The 13,032-nt window shown below is 37.6% G+C and overlaps 3 protein-coding genes across 4 annotated transcripts; all 3 read left to right on the top strand.

Moving 5' to 3' along the window:
• The first annotated feature begins 200 nt into the window (after positions 1-200).
• On the top strand, positions 201-3,490 carry LOC18037401 (ferredoxin--NADP reductase, leaf-type isozyme, chloroplastic). Its single transcript, XM_006425389.2, has 9 exons — positions 201-578; positions 674-908; positions 1,066-1,199; positions 1,429-1,507; positions 1,674-1,765; positions 1,895-1,972; positions 2,196-2,258; positions 2,772-3,006; positions 3,105-3,490. The coding sequence occupies exons 1-9, from the start codon at positions 477-479 to the stop codon at positions 3,170-3,172; spliced, it is 1,086 nt and encodes a 361-aa protein (XP_006425452.1). The 5' UTR covers positions 201-476; the 3' UTR covers positions 3,173-3,490.
• A 1,146-nt stretch (positions 3,491-4,636) lies between these two features.
• On the top strand, positions 4,637-6,763 carry LOC18036832 (cold shock protein 1). Its single transcript, XM_006425388.2, has 2 exons — positions 4,637-5,724; positions 6,675-6,763. Exon 1 carries the CDS (start codon positions 4,912-4,914, stop codon positions 5,704-5,706), a length of 795 nt encoding a protein of 264 aa, XP_006425451.1. The 5' UTR covers positions 4,637-4,911; the 3' UTR covers positions 5,707-5,724; positions 6,675-6,763.
• Positions 6,764-10,304: 3,541 nt separating this feature from the next.
• On the top strand, positions 10,305-12,554 carry LOC18036831 (thaumatin-like protein 1b). 2 transcript variants are annotated; one of them, XM_024181370.1, is made up of 3 exons: positions 10,305-10,530; positions 10,694-11,375; positions 11,834-12,554. In XM_024181370.1, exons 1-3 carry the CDS (start codon positions 10,467-10,469, stop codon positions 11,964-11,966), a joined length of 879 nt encoding a protein of 292 aa, XP_024037138.1. In that variant the 5' UTR covers positions 10,305-10,466; the 3' UTR covers positions 11,967-12,554. The 2 variants fall into 2 exon arrangements, with proteins under 2 accessions (XP_024037138.1, XP_006425450.1); XM_006425387.2 differs by having other exon boundaries at positions 10,682-11,375.
• The last annotated feature ends 478 nt before the right edge of the window (positions 12,555-13,032 follow it).

The raw sequence follows: 13,032 nt of genomic DNA, 5'->3' as shown, positions 1-13,032 counted from the left end.
TCATCATTTTTGGAATTTTTATTTGGGTATTATTTTTCTAACCCTATAAAAAAATATTATTTTTCTATTCGGAATAAAAAAAAGTTGATGAATTATACAAATAACTGATGGTGTGCAGTGAGAGAAAGGATACTGTCACTGTGGTTCAGGTTACTAGATTCACTTAGCAGTCCAAATGCCCATTAACTAACAGATCTTCATGGAACAAATATCAACCGAGACGACAGCATGTCCAAAAACAAAGTGTGAGAATCATAGATTTTACTCATAAACTTATCCTTTCATAAGCCACTGCATTGGCTTTCCAATCTCCTCCACCCAATTCAATATCCATAAACACAACCCACTAAATCAAATACACAAAAATCTCAACCTTTTCTTTTTTCTCATCTCACTTCTTCACTTAAAAACGTCAACACCCCTTTAAATTTTCTTCTCTCTTCATCTAAATTCTTCTTTATCATCACTTATCAATCATGGCTGCAGTGAGTGCTGCAGTTTCTCTTCCGACTTCCAAGTCCACTTCGCTTCCAACCAGAACCTCTATCATCTCTCCTGACAGAATCACCTTCAGAAAGGTAACAGTTTTGCGCCCATGCATGGTTAGACGGCTGCCTTCTTTATTGTTGAATTTCAAGTTTTTTTTGGGTGAATGTGTTGTGGCTTTTTTCAGGTTCCATTTTACTACAAAGATGTTTCAACTGGAGGGAGAGTGGTTTCTGTCAGAGCTCAGGTTACCACTGAGGCTCCTGCTAAGGTTGAGAAAGAGTCCAAGAAAATGGAGGAAGGTGTTATTGTTAACAAGTTCAAACCTAAGACACCTTACATTGGCAGATGCCTTTTAAACACTAAGATCACTGGTGATGATGCTCCTGGAGAGACCTGGCACATGGTCTTCAGCACTGAAGGTATGCCAAAACTCATCATCTTCTTTCGTTATATGTGAAGCTGAATTAGATTTTTTTGTTGATCGGTTAAAGTCATTAGTTTGATACCCTTAGCTTGATTGATAAATGTCAAGAGTTTTCATATTGTGCTGAGTGGCTTATTGGGTTCTTAATTTAGGAGAGGTTCCCTACAAAGAAGGGCAATCAATTGGGGTGATTGCAGATGGTGTTGACAAGAATGCGAAGCCTCACAAACTGAGATTATACTCCATTGCTAGCAGTGCCCTTGGTGACTTTGGAGACTCCAAAACTGTGAGCTTCTTATCCCCAATGGTTCTTACTTTGTTTGCACAAAAGTTTTTTTGATTGCATAAAATATCTGGGTCCTCAGCTCGTGTCACCTACTGCTTGCATATTCAGCACACATGACACATGCAAATCTAGTTGATCAATGAATATATCTCATTTGTTATCCTTTTTTTTTTTTTTGGGGGTTAACTTGCCTTTATGTGATCGTATCTGATTACTGCCACACACATAGGTTTCTTTATGTGTGAAAAGGCTTGTGTACACCAACGAAAATGGAGAAATTGTTAAGGGAGTCTGCTCAAATTTCTTGTGTAAGAATGCCAAACTTCAAGCTTCTCTGTTTAATTCTATGTATTTTGAAAATGGGGGCATTTTAGGCTCTCATTATAGTTTAAAAATATGTAATAATATGCTAAATACAATAAAAGATGCCTCAGTTAATGTAACTTTTTAACTCTTGAATATTTTCCCTTTCAGGTGACTTGAAGCCTGGGGCTGAAGTGAAAATTACAGGACCTGTTGGGAAAGAAATGCTCATGCCAAGGGATCCCAATGCTACAGTCATCATGGTATTGTCCACAATACTAACGTTAAATAAGTGCAATACAGGAATTTAATAGATCTCACCCTGTTTTTGGGTCTAATTTCTGTCATTTGATTTCAAGGCACTGTTATTACTATTTTTCTTTTAATTGCAGCTTGCAACTGGAACTGGAATCGCTCCATTCCGTGGATTTTTGTGGAAAATGTTCTTTGAGAAGCACGAAGACTACAAGGTAGAATGAATTTACTTTTCTGAATAATTTCCTCATACAGCACTGTATATCTTAAGCAACCAACATGGTTGTTGCTTTCAAATCCCTTGGTCCAAGATCTTAAAGAACTAATTCGTATCTTTGTGGTTGCTTGTAGACTGTCATTAATTTCACGTTTGGCACAATTAAGTATTTATTGTATTCAGTGGTGCTATTTTATTAACCAATTTGGTATCCTTTATAGTTCAATGGTTTGGCTTGGCTCTTCTTGGGTGTCCCGACTAGCAGTTCCCTACTCTACAAGGAGGTGAGCAACATTAAGTTTCCTAATTAATCATATTCACTTTACTACTTGCTTTTTTGTTATCAAATGCTGAATAGACCTGTTGATATGTGTTGGGGGGCTTAGCTTAGGATTTTTAGGTATTCAATCCAAAAGACTAGCTTATTGGGTGGAGTGATCTATCCTATTTATTAATCCAAGTATCCTCATTTTATTAGCTAATGTGGGACACAACTCAATAATCCCTCCTTGAGTCCTCAGAGAAACCACCGCCAGAAGCTATCACCAAACTCTGGTCTTTTCGTTCGACACACCTGAGTTGTTCAACCACCATATTCTGGTTACTAGGGTCTATCTCTGATACTAATTGCTAGGCGGGGCTTGGCCTAGGATTTCTAAATATTCAACCTAAAAGACTAGCCTATTAAGTGGAATGATATATCCTACTTATTGACCTAAGTATCTCCCTTCTACTAACTAATGTGGGACCCAACTCAACAATATGAAAACTAATTTTTCTCACATTGAATGGAACAGGAGTTTGAGAAGATGAAGGAGAAGGCCCCGGAAAACTTCAGGCTTGACTTTGCAGTGAGCAGAGAACAAAAGAATGAGAAGGGTGAGAAGATGTACATTCAAACCCGAATGGCTGAATATGCAAATGAGCTGTGGGAATTACTCAAGAAAGATAACACTTATGTGTACATGTGTGGGTTGAGAGGCATGGAGAAGGGAATCGATGACATTATGGTGTCATTGGCCGCTAACGATGGTAATTAAAACCTCCCATAAATTCTAAAACCTTTGCTAATTAAAGGATTCCAGTAAATTATGCCTCTAATTGTGTCTTTAATTTGCTGCATTTTCCAGGCATTGATTGGCTGGACTACAAAAAGCAATTGAAGAAAGCTGAGCAATGGAATGTTGAAGTCTACTAATGCTTTACATGTACAAAACATCCCTCACATTTTCATTTTTTTTCCTTTTTGTCCCATTGTATGATATTTCCCTCTGCACTGTGTAGATAGGTAGACTATTTTCAAATTTTCTTTCTATTTTGGTCTTTTTTAACGGAGCAATTTACGGCTATTGTCTCTACAGATTTTTATTCTTGAGGGATCATGTATCTTGCAAATATATATTTGGAGGCAATTCAACTTGCTCAATTTTAGCATTCTGCCATGGACTATTGCAGTTACCAGGCTTTAAAGAAGTAAACAATTTGCTACTCAATTACTATGAGCCTTCCTCTTGTTATCTATTATATTATACGCAGATTCTAAAACCTCAGGAATTTAATACTAGATTACTGTGAATTTAATATAGGTTTCGCCTTTAAAAAAAAAAAATATATATATATATATATATATAGGTTTCGAGGATCACGTGTGAAATTGTGTATCCAAGTCCGAAGATTTTAAAAGTACCTTGAGCTATCTTGATCAGTGATATCAGCAACAAATTAATTAATATAAATAATATATTCAAAAGAGAATTAATTACCTTTTTGTTTTAGAATAATACTTTTTATTAATATTCTTGAAGGTATTAGTAAAAAATAATAATTTATCAAATTAACTTTAATACAAATTTTTATATTATTATTTTATTTTAGAATTAATTTGGTAAATTAATTATTAGTAAGATTGTTATAAGGATATTAATATTTTTTAAAGTTTGATGATATTAATTAATTTATAAATAATTATTAGTAAAATTATTCTATATGTATAAAAATTACTAGTTTTTTCACACTGGAATTTATTGATTAATTTGCTAATTAATTTTTTTTTGTAGATAAATCAATTAATTTCAAGAAATTTATTAGAAGGATATTTTGTTAAAAAAATAAAAAAAAGTAAAGGTAAGAATATAACATATTTAATTACAAAAGTGTTTTGAAATCCTTTTTAAAAAATTTGGGAGTGCCAATGATCATTTCTCCAAACTTTTGGAGTATCAATATCCTTTTCCCTAATATAAATTCATAAGCATACTACTACAATAATAATAGAAAAAGTGATTGACTGAATGGATATTTATTTTTAAATTTAATTATGATAGTGTAAATGAAAAGTCTCTAACTATTATATTTTTTTTCACCAAAGGAGAAATGTACTTTTATGCGAAAATTAAAGAAATATTTTCGTTTTTACGAGAAATAAGTTTTGAGGGTAAAAAAAGAAGAATAAAGAATAAGAAATTAGAGCTTTTCAAAAAGAAAAAGAATAAAGAAATGAACCATTAAAAATCGAATAAAGAAATAAAGCAGAATTTTTTTTTTTTTAAAAAAAAAAAAGGGCGACGCGGATGCGGACGTGGACGCATCAACTGAAACCAGGCAACTTCTTTCGGTAAACGAATCAAGGGACGTTAAAGTCTTAAACAGAGGGATTCCAAATTGTAGTCAAAAAGTTCAAAAAGGTCTCCCACAGCAGGCCCACGGAGAACACCAAATCGGGGTCCACGAAGCCTTATCAAGTACCGCAGAGCACCAAATCACAATCATGATGATGAGAGCAACGCAATAACCGTGTAGAGGAAGGACTTGCATTAGGGTTTCTCCTTACTTCTCCTCCTCTTTATATCCCTTGTTCAATTGGTTCACTTAGATCACGCCCTCACACGAGCTCGAAACAATCTTATCCGTTGGATTTCATCTCTCCAACCAACGGCAATGGCGCAGCTCACGAGATCGACTGGCAAGGTCACGTGGTTCGACGGTGCCAAGGGTTACGGCTTCATCAGGCCCGACGACGGTGGCGCCGATCTGTTCGTTCATCAGAAATCCATCAAATCCGACGGCTACCGCACGCTGTACGAGAACCAATCCGTTGAGTTCGATGTCCAGCTCGAAGCCGACGGAAAATACCAGGCACTTGACGTCACTGCTCCCGGTGGCGCTCCCGTTCACTCTTCTAAGAACAACAACACCAATAACAACAGTGGCTACAACAATAACCGTGGAGGACGTGGTGGCGGCGGAGCTGGATTTGGTGGATACTGGAAAGGCAACAACGACAGCAGGAGAAACAACGGCGGCGGTTACGGTCCCGGTGGTGTCGTGTGCTACAATTGTGACGGAGTGGGACACGTGGCGAGAGAGTGTACGAGCAATAGAAGGAACAGCAATTATAACAACAACAGCGGTGGATGTTATAACTGTGGCGATCCTGAGCATTTTGCGAGGGACTGTCCACGTCAGCAAGGCGGAAGCAACAGTTACAATAACAACAGCGGCGGCTGCTTCAAGTGTGGTGGTTACGGACACTTGGCGAGGGATTGTATAACCAGGGGAAGCGGGGGTGGAGGCGCTGGTCGGTGCTATAACTGTGGGAAGTCGGGGCATTTGGCCAGAGACTGTGGAGCCGGTGGCGCCGGTGGCGCCGGAGGCGCAGGAGGTGGTGGTTCGTGTTTCAACTGTGGGAAGCCAGGGCACTTTGCGAGGGAATGCACTAAGGTTGCGAACTGAAAAGGAAAAGGAGTAATGGTAGTAAATATTACTTCTTAAGCGCTGGTTTAATTTTGGGGTTATGGGCTATACATAGTGAGGGTTTATGCGTTTTTGTTTCTATAGCCGCCTAATTTTGAAGAGTAATTCTTCAAGTTTTGATGCATATATGAGGTGGTTATGATAGGGTTTCTATTTTTTTTTCCTTTCTAATATTGGTATTGGTGACTTGGGTTGATGTTCTAATTCAACGGTTATATTTTTATTATGCTTATATTCATATCAAGTGATATTCTGGTGGTTTTACGATATGATATTGTTCTGCGCCTCAAATTTGCCAAAGGGCTGGGTATTTGCAGTTTCAGGCTTCTTGTTGAATTTGCTTGATCTTGGATACGTGATTGCTGCTGTGTTTATAAGAAATAGATGCATCTCTTTGTGTAGAAATGGAATTGTCTAAGTAGCCTCAGGGTGAATCTAAGACTCTAGTTCACAATGCCCTGTAACCTTAAGCCCTTATGTGTAGGACTTGGTGTACTTGGTTGTGAATGAATGTTAAATTTGGACCCATCTTCACTGGTGAAGGTAAATTAAGTCAGGAAAGGTTTCTAATCACTACAAGTCTACAACCTTGACATTTTCTCAGGTGGACTTGTAATTTTATACAGGGCTGTAGTTTGACAATATCTCTAGGGGCTGTGAGGGTTGTAACCAGAATGCCCTGTTTGCTTGTAGTCTCATATCTAGGGTAATATTTTAAATAAGTTCTGCAATCATTAGGTTAGCTAAATTCCTCTGTTTTCAGTTTCCACTACACAGGTTTTTGTTTCCATTCCAGTAGGATTTATTGAACACCTCATCTTCTCTTTGCTGCTTCTTGTGCTTTGCTCTATTCTTCTCTCTTTAATTTAAAGATGTGCTAACCCTTTATTAGGTGTAAAATGCCATTTGAAACAACCATGACATCGATTTTGTCATATTGATTTCAGACTTTCAATGAGTGATTTTGATCTGGGCTACAACCCCATCAGCTCCTACTCCACTCCTTCTGAGCAGCCTTTAATGCTTTATCCATTTTTCCCCCACTTTTTTTTATGATGGAATTCATATGTATGATGCTAAGTTGAGGACATGCTAACAGTCATGATTTTATGTTGGCAGCAAAGAGCATTGTGTTGAAATCATTAATTTGAGAATTAGCTTTTGTACTTTGAATGAATTATATATTGGATCCAGTTATATGAGTGAACTGAAGTACTGAACCTTATGTAAAAGTGACTCCAAATTTTCTCATATCAAAGGCCTAAGATATTGCTGCTTCGCGTGAAATCAGTGAAAGTGTTTCATGGATTTGATTAATTATGATCTCTGTGCATTCTAATATGCACATAGCATGTGGAAGGAAAGTAGAAGCTTTTATTTTTTAACAAATAAGAAGCTTCTGTGAGAATTTTCTGGGTAAGACACGTTAAGATTGCGTTTATGACTTTATCGGCAAATGAACTATGCGCAATGAATGCTATTGATTATATTTTCGTGCATGAACTTTTTGTGTGCCGTTGCGTTTGCGCTGTAGGTTAGCAATGCTCCATTGGAACTTGGAAGTGTTTCACAATAATTAACTTTTGAAGTACTTGCAGTTGATAATTACTTGCAGAATACATTGATGCCCTGACAATGCAAAAATGACCTGACCCAAATCTGGGTACATGCAATTAGTCCGAACCGTTTGGGCTGGGTTAAAACTCTGTCGGAAGTCAATCGGATGACTTTTAAGTATTGGGCTTGAGTGGCCTTCGAACTAACATGGCGTGCTACTGGTACTGGGCTTCAGAGTTTTCCAATCCAGTAACCCCTAGGATTTTAACAGGACATTTCCCTTTCCATAACCAGTCCAGTTCCGAGTTCATTCTGTTTTTCTATGATGGTTGTATTTGTCAAGTTGTTTACTTGTTTCGTCGGCATGAAATGATGGTTTGTATAGGATACACTTTGTCAATTTGAGATGATTAACGAAATGCTTTTTTAAGGGAAAAGAAATGTCATTATTAAGAAGCTTTTCAACCCTTTCAAGGGACGCGATCTTTTTTTGCCTATTTGGATCAAATTTATTGGTTGTTTTTTTTGTTTTTTTTGGTGCCATTGTACTCTTCAACAAAAGGTATAGCGCTTGAGTTTCTCTCTCAAGCGCGCACACACATTTACTAAACATCCGAATCCTTATCACTGGTGATTGATTGATGGAGGCTAAATTTTAGATGAAGAATTTATTTTGATGAGCAACTCATTTCTTGCACTTACGTTGGTCATGTGGTCATTCCTCATTCATGATTTTGCTGTCTACATATAGCAGACGTTTATGCGAACACATTTTTGAAAATTGTTTTGGCTGAAGAGTGAAAACTGAAAGGGAAAGACAATGATGACAAGCAATGACAATTTTTTTGAACATCTTTACTCATCGAAATTCTATCAGGAGCCTTTATCAACGATAATAATGACGGTAGTCGACTTATTGTTTTGACGAGTGGGACCGCCGTACGTCCTGTTCCGTGATGAAACACTGGTAGATTTATCAACCAAGGAACAAATTGCATCCCCTATAATACACGATTAATTACTTTTCGGTAATTGTAATGGCTTGTTTTGTTTACATGATAAGCCTTGTAATCGCGTATTTATGTGGAACTTGGCCGCAAGAGATTTCAGAGCTCTCCCAAAATTGAAACACAAACTTCGGCGCCATCTATTCAGTTGAATATTGGATTTGAATTAGATTCATCAGGTAACGACTGCAACAAGATAATTAATATTCATGCATAGTTTTAAAGTTGGATTGTAGTGATTATTCTTTCCTTTCACATGCTTGATGAGGTGCTCCACGTGATCAGAAGCCCTGGCATTTCTGATTATTATACACAACCGACTCTTGGAGTAGAAGACAAGACAACTCTCTTCATTTTCTAGATTCCGATAGCGTGATGAACGAGGGGCGTTGGACAAAGCAATCAACCATTGGTCCGATTTTTGGAGTCTTCAAGGCACTTGAATTTTGGAAGAACGGTCCTTTTTTTTTTTTTTTTCTTTAATTAGAATCTGAAGCTTACCAACTTCTTTCGTACACGAGGCTTTTAGAGATATTGGACTAGAAATTAGAAACTGATGGGAGTGCCTTTTGCATCAGGTACAAAGGAAAGCCTAACCTCTACCGAGTGGGAAGAGGGGGGTAGAAGATTTTTCAACATTCCGACCGATTCCAATTTCCATGGCAGGAGGTATATTGGGTGTGCATCAAACAATTTTTGACTCAAGCGGTTAATTTGCTTTGAATGAAGATAATGCAATCTTATTAGTAGGGTAATCTTCTGTTATACATCTATCTTTCTTTCTTTCTTGACAGTGGTTAATATGCTTTGAATGAAATGCAAAATTAATATATATATCTTTGAGGGTCCTTGTGAAATTGCTATGGAGATAATTCAAAAATCATTTAAAAAGTTTAAATGGGTTGCTAATTTTTGTTTAAAATTCATTTTAGCAAAATTAACTTATCTTACATTAGATTTTGGTGCAAAATGTGAAAATCCTTTATTTTGAGGAGATCATTGTTTTGTTGTTAAAAAAAAAAAAACTTTTTATCGCTTTATCTCATGTAATTTTTATAATACTTCATTATTTTATTGACGTATTCAAAACATAAATTAAAAAAAAAATTATTAATTTATTAGAAAGATTTAACTGATACCAAAGTTTGTAAACGCAAATATTGAATTTAAATATTTATAATAAATTAACAAAACTATATAAAAATTTTATACTATTTTGACTATTAAATAATTGTTAATATTGAAAAGAATCTACGAAATATTTATTGTTCCAATTTTTGACTTAATAGATAAGTTATATTTCTGACTTCGTTTAATTGCGTCGTGTTTGGCAGTTCACAATTTCTATAATGCACATTAGAAGGCAATTGGAACATAATATTTGCAATGGGATTGGGTGGTCATTTCCGTATAAAAAGAATCGAATAATCTAACTTCCTCTGCCTAGAACGAATAAACCATCGACGCCATATCTGAATTTGGAGCCGTCCCCTCTGAGATCTGAAAATTAATCAATCTGCAAAGAGAGGAGAGGTTTAATTAAACTTTAATTCACAGCCCCCGAATTAAACTTTAATTCACAGCCCCCGAATTAAAACACCCCTCGCATCATCCCAAAAGTCTCTACTCTCTATACCCCCATATAATTTATACAGTGTACATGTATATTTTTTTTAATGTAACCACCCTAATGGGTAACATCACTAATAGCTTCCTGGTTCCTACAAAATGCAATTGGTGACACAGACAACGTCATCTCTTATCTTATTCTTACCCCCACTCCTAAGAAACCAAAGAAACTAAATAATAAAATACACCATACTCAAGACTCGTACAGGTCGCCGACCTGACCTCTGTGTCAGTGGCCCGGCGGCGTATATTCGTAATATTATGTATTTTTGTATTTGTGCGTTGCATGTGCCAACCCCAACTAGGGCAGTGGGTCCTCCCCCCACCCATAAATTGCGCCCCACCTCTGCATACTCGCACACACATACATACAACATATGCAACAACAGCACAAGACCCCCACAATCTCCCCCAACACTCTCTATAAATACATAATCACTCAAAACTCTCTGCCCCTAACCGCGACCACTACCATCAGATTAATCAAGAGTCAAAACCAAACAAACATTTCATTTACACATTTCTTTCTCTCTTATTACAAATTCAATGGCGGCCCCTATTCAAATTTCTATCGCCATAACCACCCTCTGTCTTCTCCAATTGCTTTCCGGTAACATTTCTTATAAAATTAAAATTTCAAAAGCTGAAACTGCTTGTATACATGTAATTCATATATTTTCTTCTAGCTATTTAATTCATGTAGGAAATAAATAATAACGGTTCTTACTTCTGCTTGTTTGTTGTTAATTTTAATTGAATAGAAACATTGTCAGCGACATTCACAATCACAAACGAGTGCAGCAATACAATATGGCCAGGCATACTCTCAGGCGCAGGAACCCCACAACTCTCGCCCACTGGCTTCTCCTTGGAGTCAGGCCAGTCCACTTCGATCTCTGTTCCAGCTTCTTGGTCAGGCCGCCTTTGGGCCCGCACTCACTGTACCCAAGATTCCAAATTCACTTGCCTGACCGGCGACTGTGGCTCCGGCACTCTCGAATGCTCCGGCACTGGCGCCGCCCCTCCAGCCACCCTTGCTGAATTCACGTTGAACGGCGCAGGCGGCCTTGATTTCTTCGACGTCAGCCTCGTGGACGGATATAATCTCCCCATGCTGGTCACACCTCGAACTCAAAGCGGGACCGCTGGCAATTGTACGGCAGCTGGGTGTATTGCTGAATTGAACAATGCGTGTCCCTCGGAGCTTAAGGTTACAGAGGCCGGCAATGGTGAGGATGTTGCTTGCAAGAGCGCATGTGAAGCCTTTGGTGACCCCCAGTACTGCTGCAGTGGAGCTTTCGCGACGCCGGATACTTGTAAACCCACTTCTTATTCAATGTTCTTCAAGAATGCGTGCCCTAAAGCTTACAGCTACGCTTATGATGATGGCACCAGCACCTTCACCTGTGCCGCTGCCGATTATGTCATCACTTTCTGTCCTAGCCCCAGTACCAGGTAATTTTTTTTTTGTTTTTTATTTATCTTTTTAGACTAACTAATTTTTTTTTTGATAAATTTGTTTAATAGTATTAAAATTTTGAATTGATTTTAAACTTAGTGGTTTGCGGCAAGGAAAACGCGGCAAGATTACAGCCGTGACGGTTTTACAGCTAAAGCCAGTTGTGATTGGCGGTTTACTTAAAAATACTCTTGTTAAATAAATATTTGCAAAAAAAAAAAAAAGGGAATAAAATCTTTTGTTCCCTGGTTGGGTCGGGGACGGTTGGGGCTTTTTGATTGGGGGACCATTTTTCTATTATGCCCCCCACGTTTTATATAAACGATAAATGTTGCATCCAAGAGTTTGTAATTTTGTAAAACAAAGACAAGCACGGTTCATTCTGTGCTTTCGTTTTTGTTCAAATGGGAATCTAATACGTTATTATGCTCTCGGTTATGATTTTTGGGTGCAGTCTGAAATCGGCAAATGGGACACTGTCGGTGGCGGCCAATATATCGGCCAGCACTCGACGCAGGAGTCCGACTTGCTTCGGTACTGCCGTCGTCATGCTGGTGGCAGTTTGGCGGTTGTGGCGGCTCCATTGAACCCGCCAAGCTACTAGGCTACTCAAAAAGCAAGTACCATCCACTTGCTCCTTTGTTTTGTTGCTTGCCTCTGACATATTGGGCTTTTGGATTTTGCTCACGCCTCAGGCCAACCTACCCAGTGGGTCCTCAAATTTTTCTAAACGGTGCATGTTGCAACAAAATTGGACGGCACAGCTCAGAGGCCCAAAATGGTCAACTTGCTTGTACACTAGCCACTACCCAGCATTAGCTCTTGGTTCCCGTCTCTTCATCTCTCCTTTTCAACAACTTATAAAAATCAAAGGAGAGAGCAAATTCTTGGAATTCTTAATTGGATTTCAGGTGAAAGATGTGATGGAATTCTTGTTATACGCTATAGAGAAGATTACAAAAAATAGCATTATGTCACACATCAGCAGTAACGTTTCTTGATTTGAGGCAGAAACAAATGACTCGGTGTGCTACCGTAATGAAGTTTTGTTTTTTAGCGTTATATTATTTTCTATTGCCAATATAATATTAAAACTAGAGAAATTATGGATTATGAGTTCGTAATCTTTTGCAACTGTCGCCTGATAATGCCAACAGAGAAATGACTTCTTCTCACATTTCTTTTTTCACTTTGTACATATTCCTATTGTCATGAATTGGTGACAGTTGCATGCGTTTTTTAACCTTTTTTTATTATTAGCATATGCCATATGGTGTGGGATTTTCCGTCATTTCTTAATCACTATTATATTTTAGTAACATCGGATGCCTCTCTCTTTTTTTTTTTAAAATGGGTTTATTATTCTATTCATTGTTTTAATGGATTGAATTTAATTTCTCTTTAGTGACGCGGCATATTCAATGATTGAAATGCTAGCCTCTCAATACAACTCCAATCACCTAATATCGAATATAGCTTCTGTATTCATCAAGAACGTAAACCTAAAAGAAGCTTTCATTTGTGTGACAGTGGCTTAATCAATCAGCAAATTAAAGACAAAAATATTCGTTTTCGGTGGTAATCGAAGCGGTCAAAAAGTAACAACGTCAAGAACCACCCACTCGACTTCGCATAAGCCAAAATCCTGAAAAT

Source organism: Citrus clementina, unplaced genomic scaffold (assembly GCF_000493195.1).
Source record: "Citrus clementina cultivar Clemenules unplaced genomic scaffold, Citrus_clementina_v1.0 scaffold_7, whole genome shotgun sequence".
Lineage (NCBI taxonomy): Eukaryota > Viridiplantae > Streptophyta > Magnoliopsida > Sapindales > Rutaceae > Citrus > Citrus x clementina.
The sequence above is the reverse complement of the archived record's forward strand: the minus strand, read 5'-3'. Positions and strand labels throughout refer to the sequence as shown.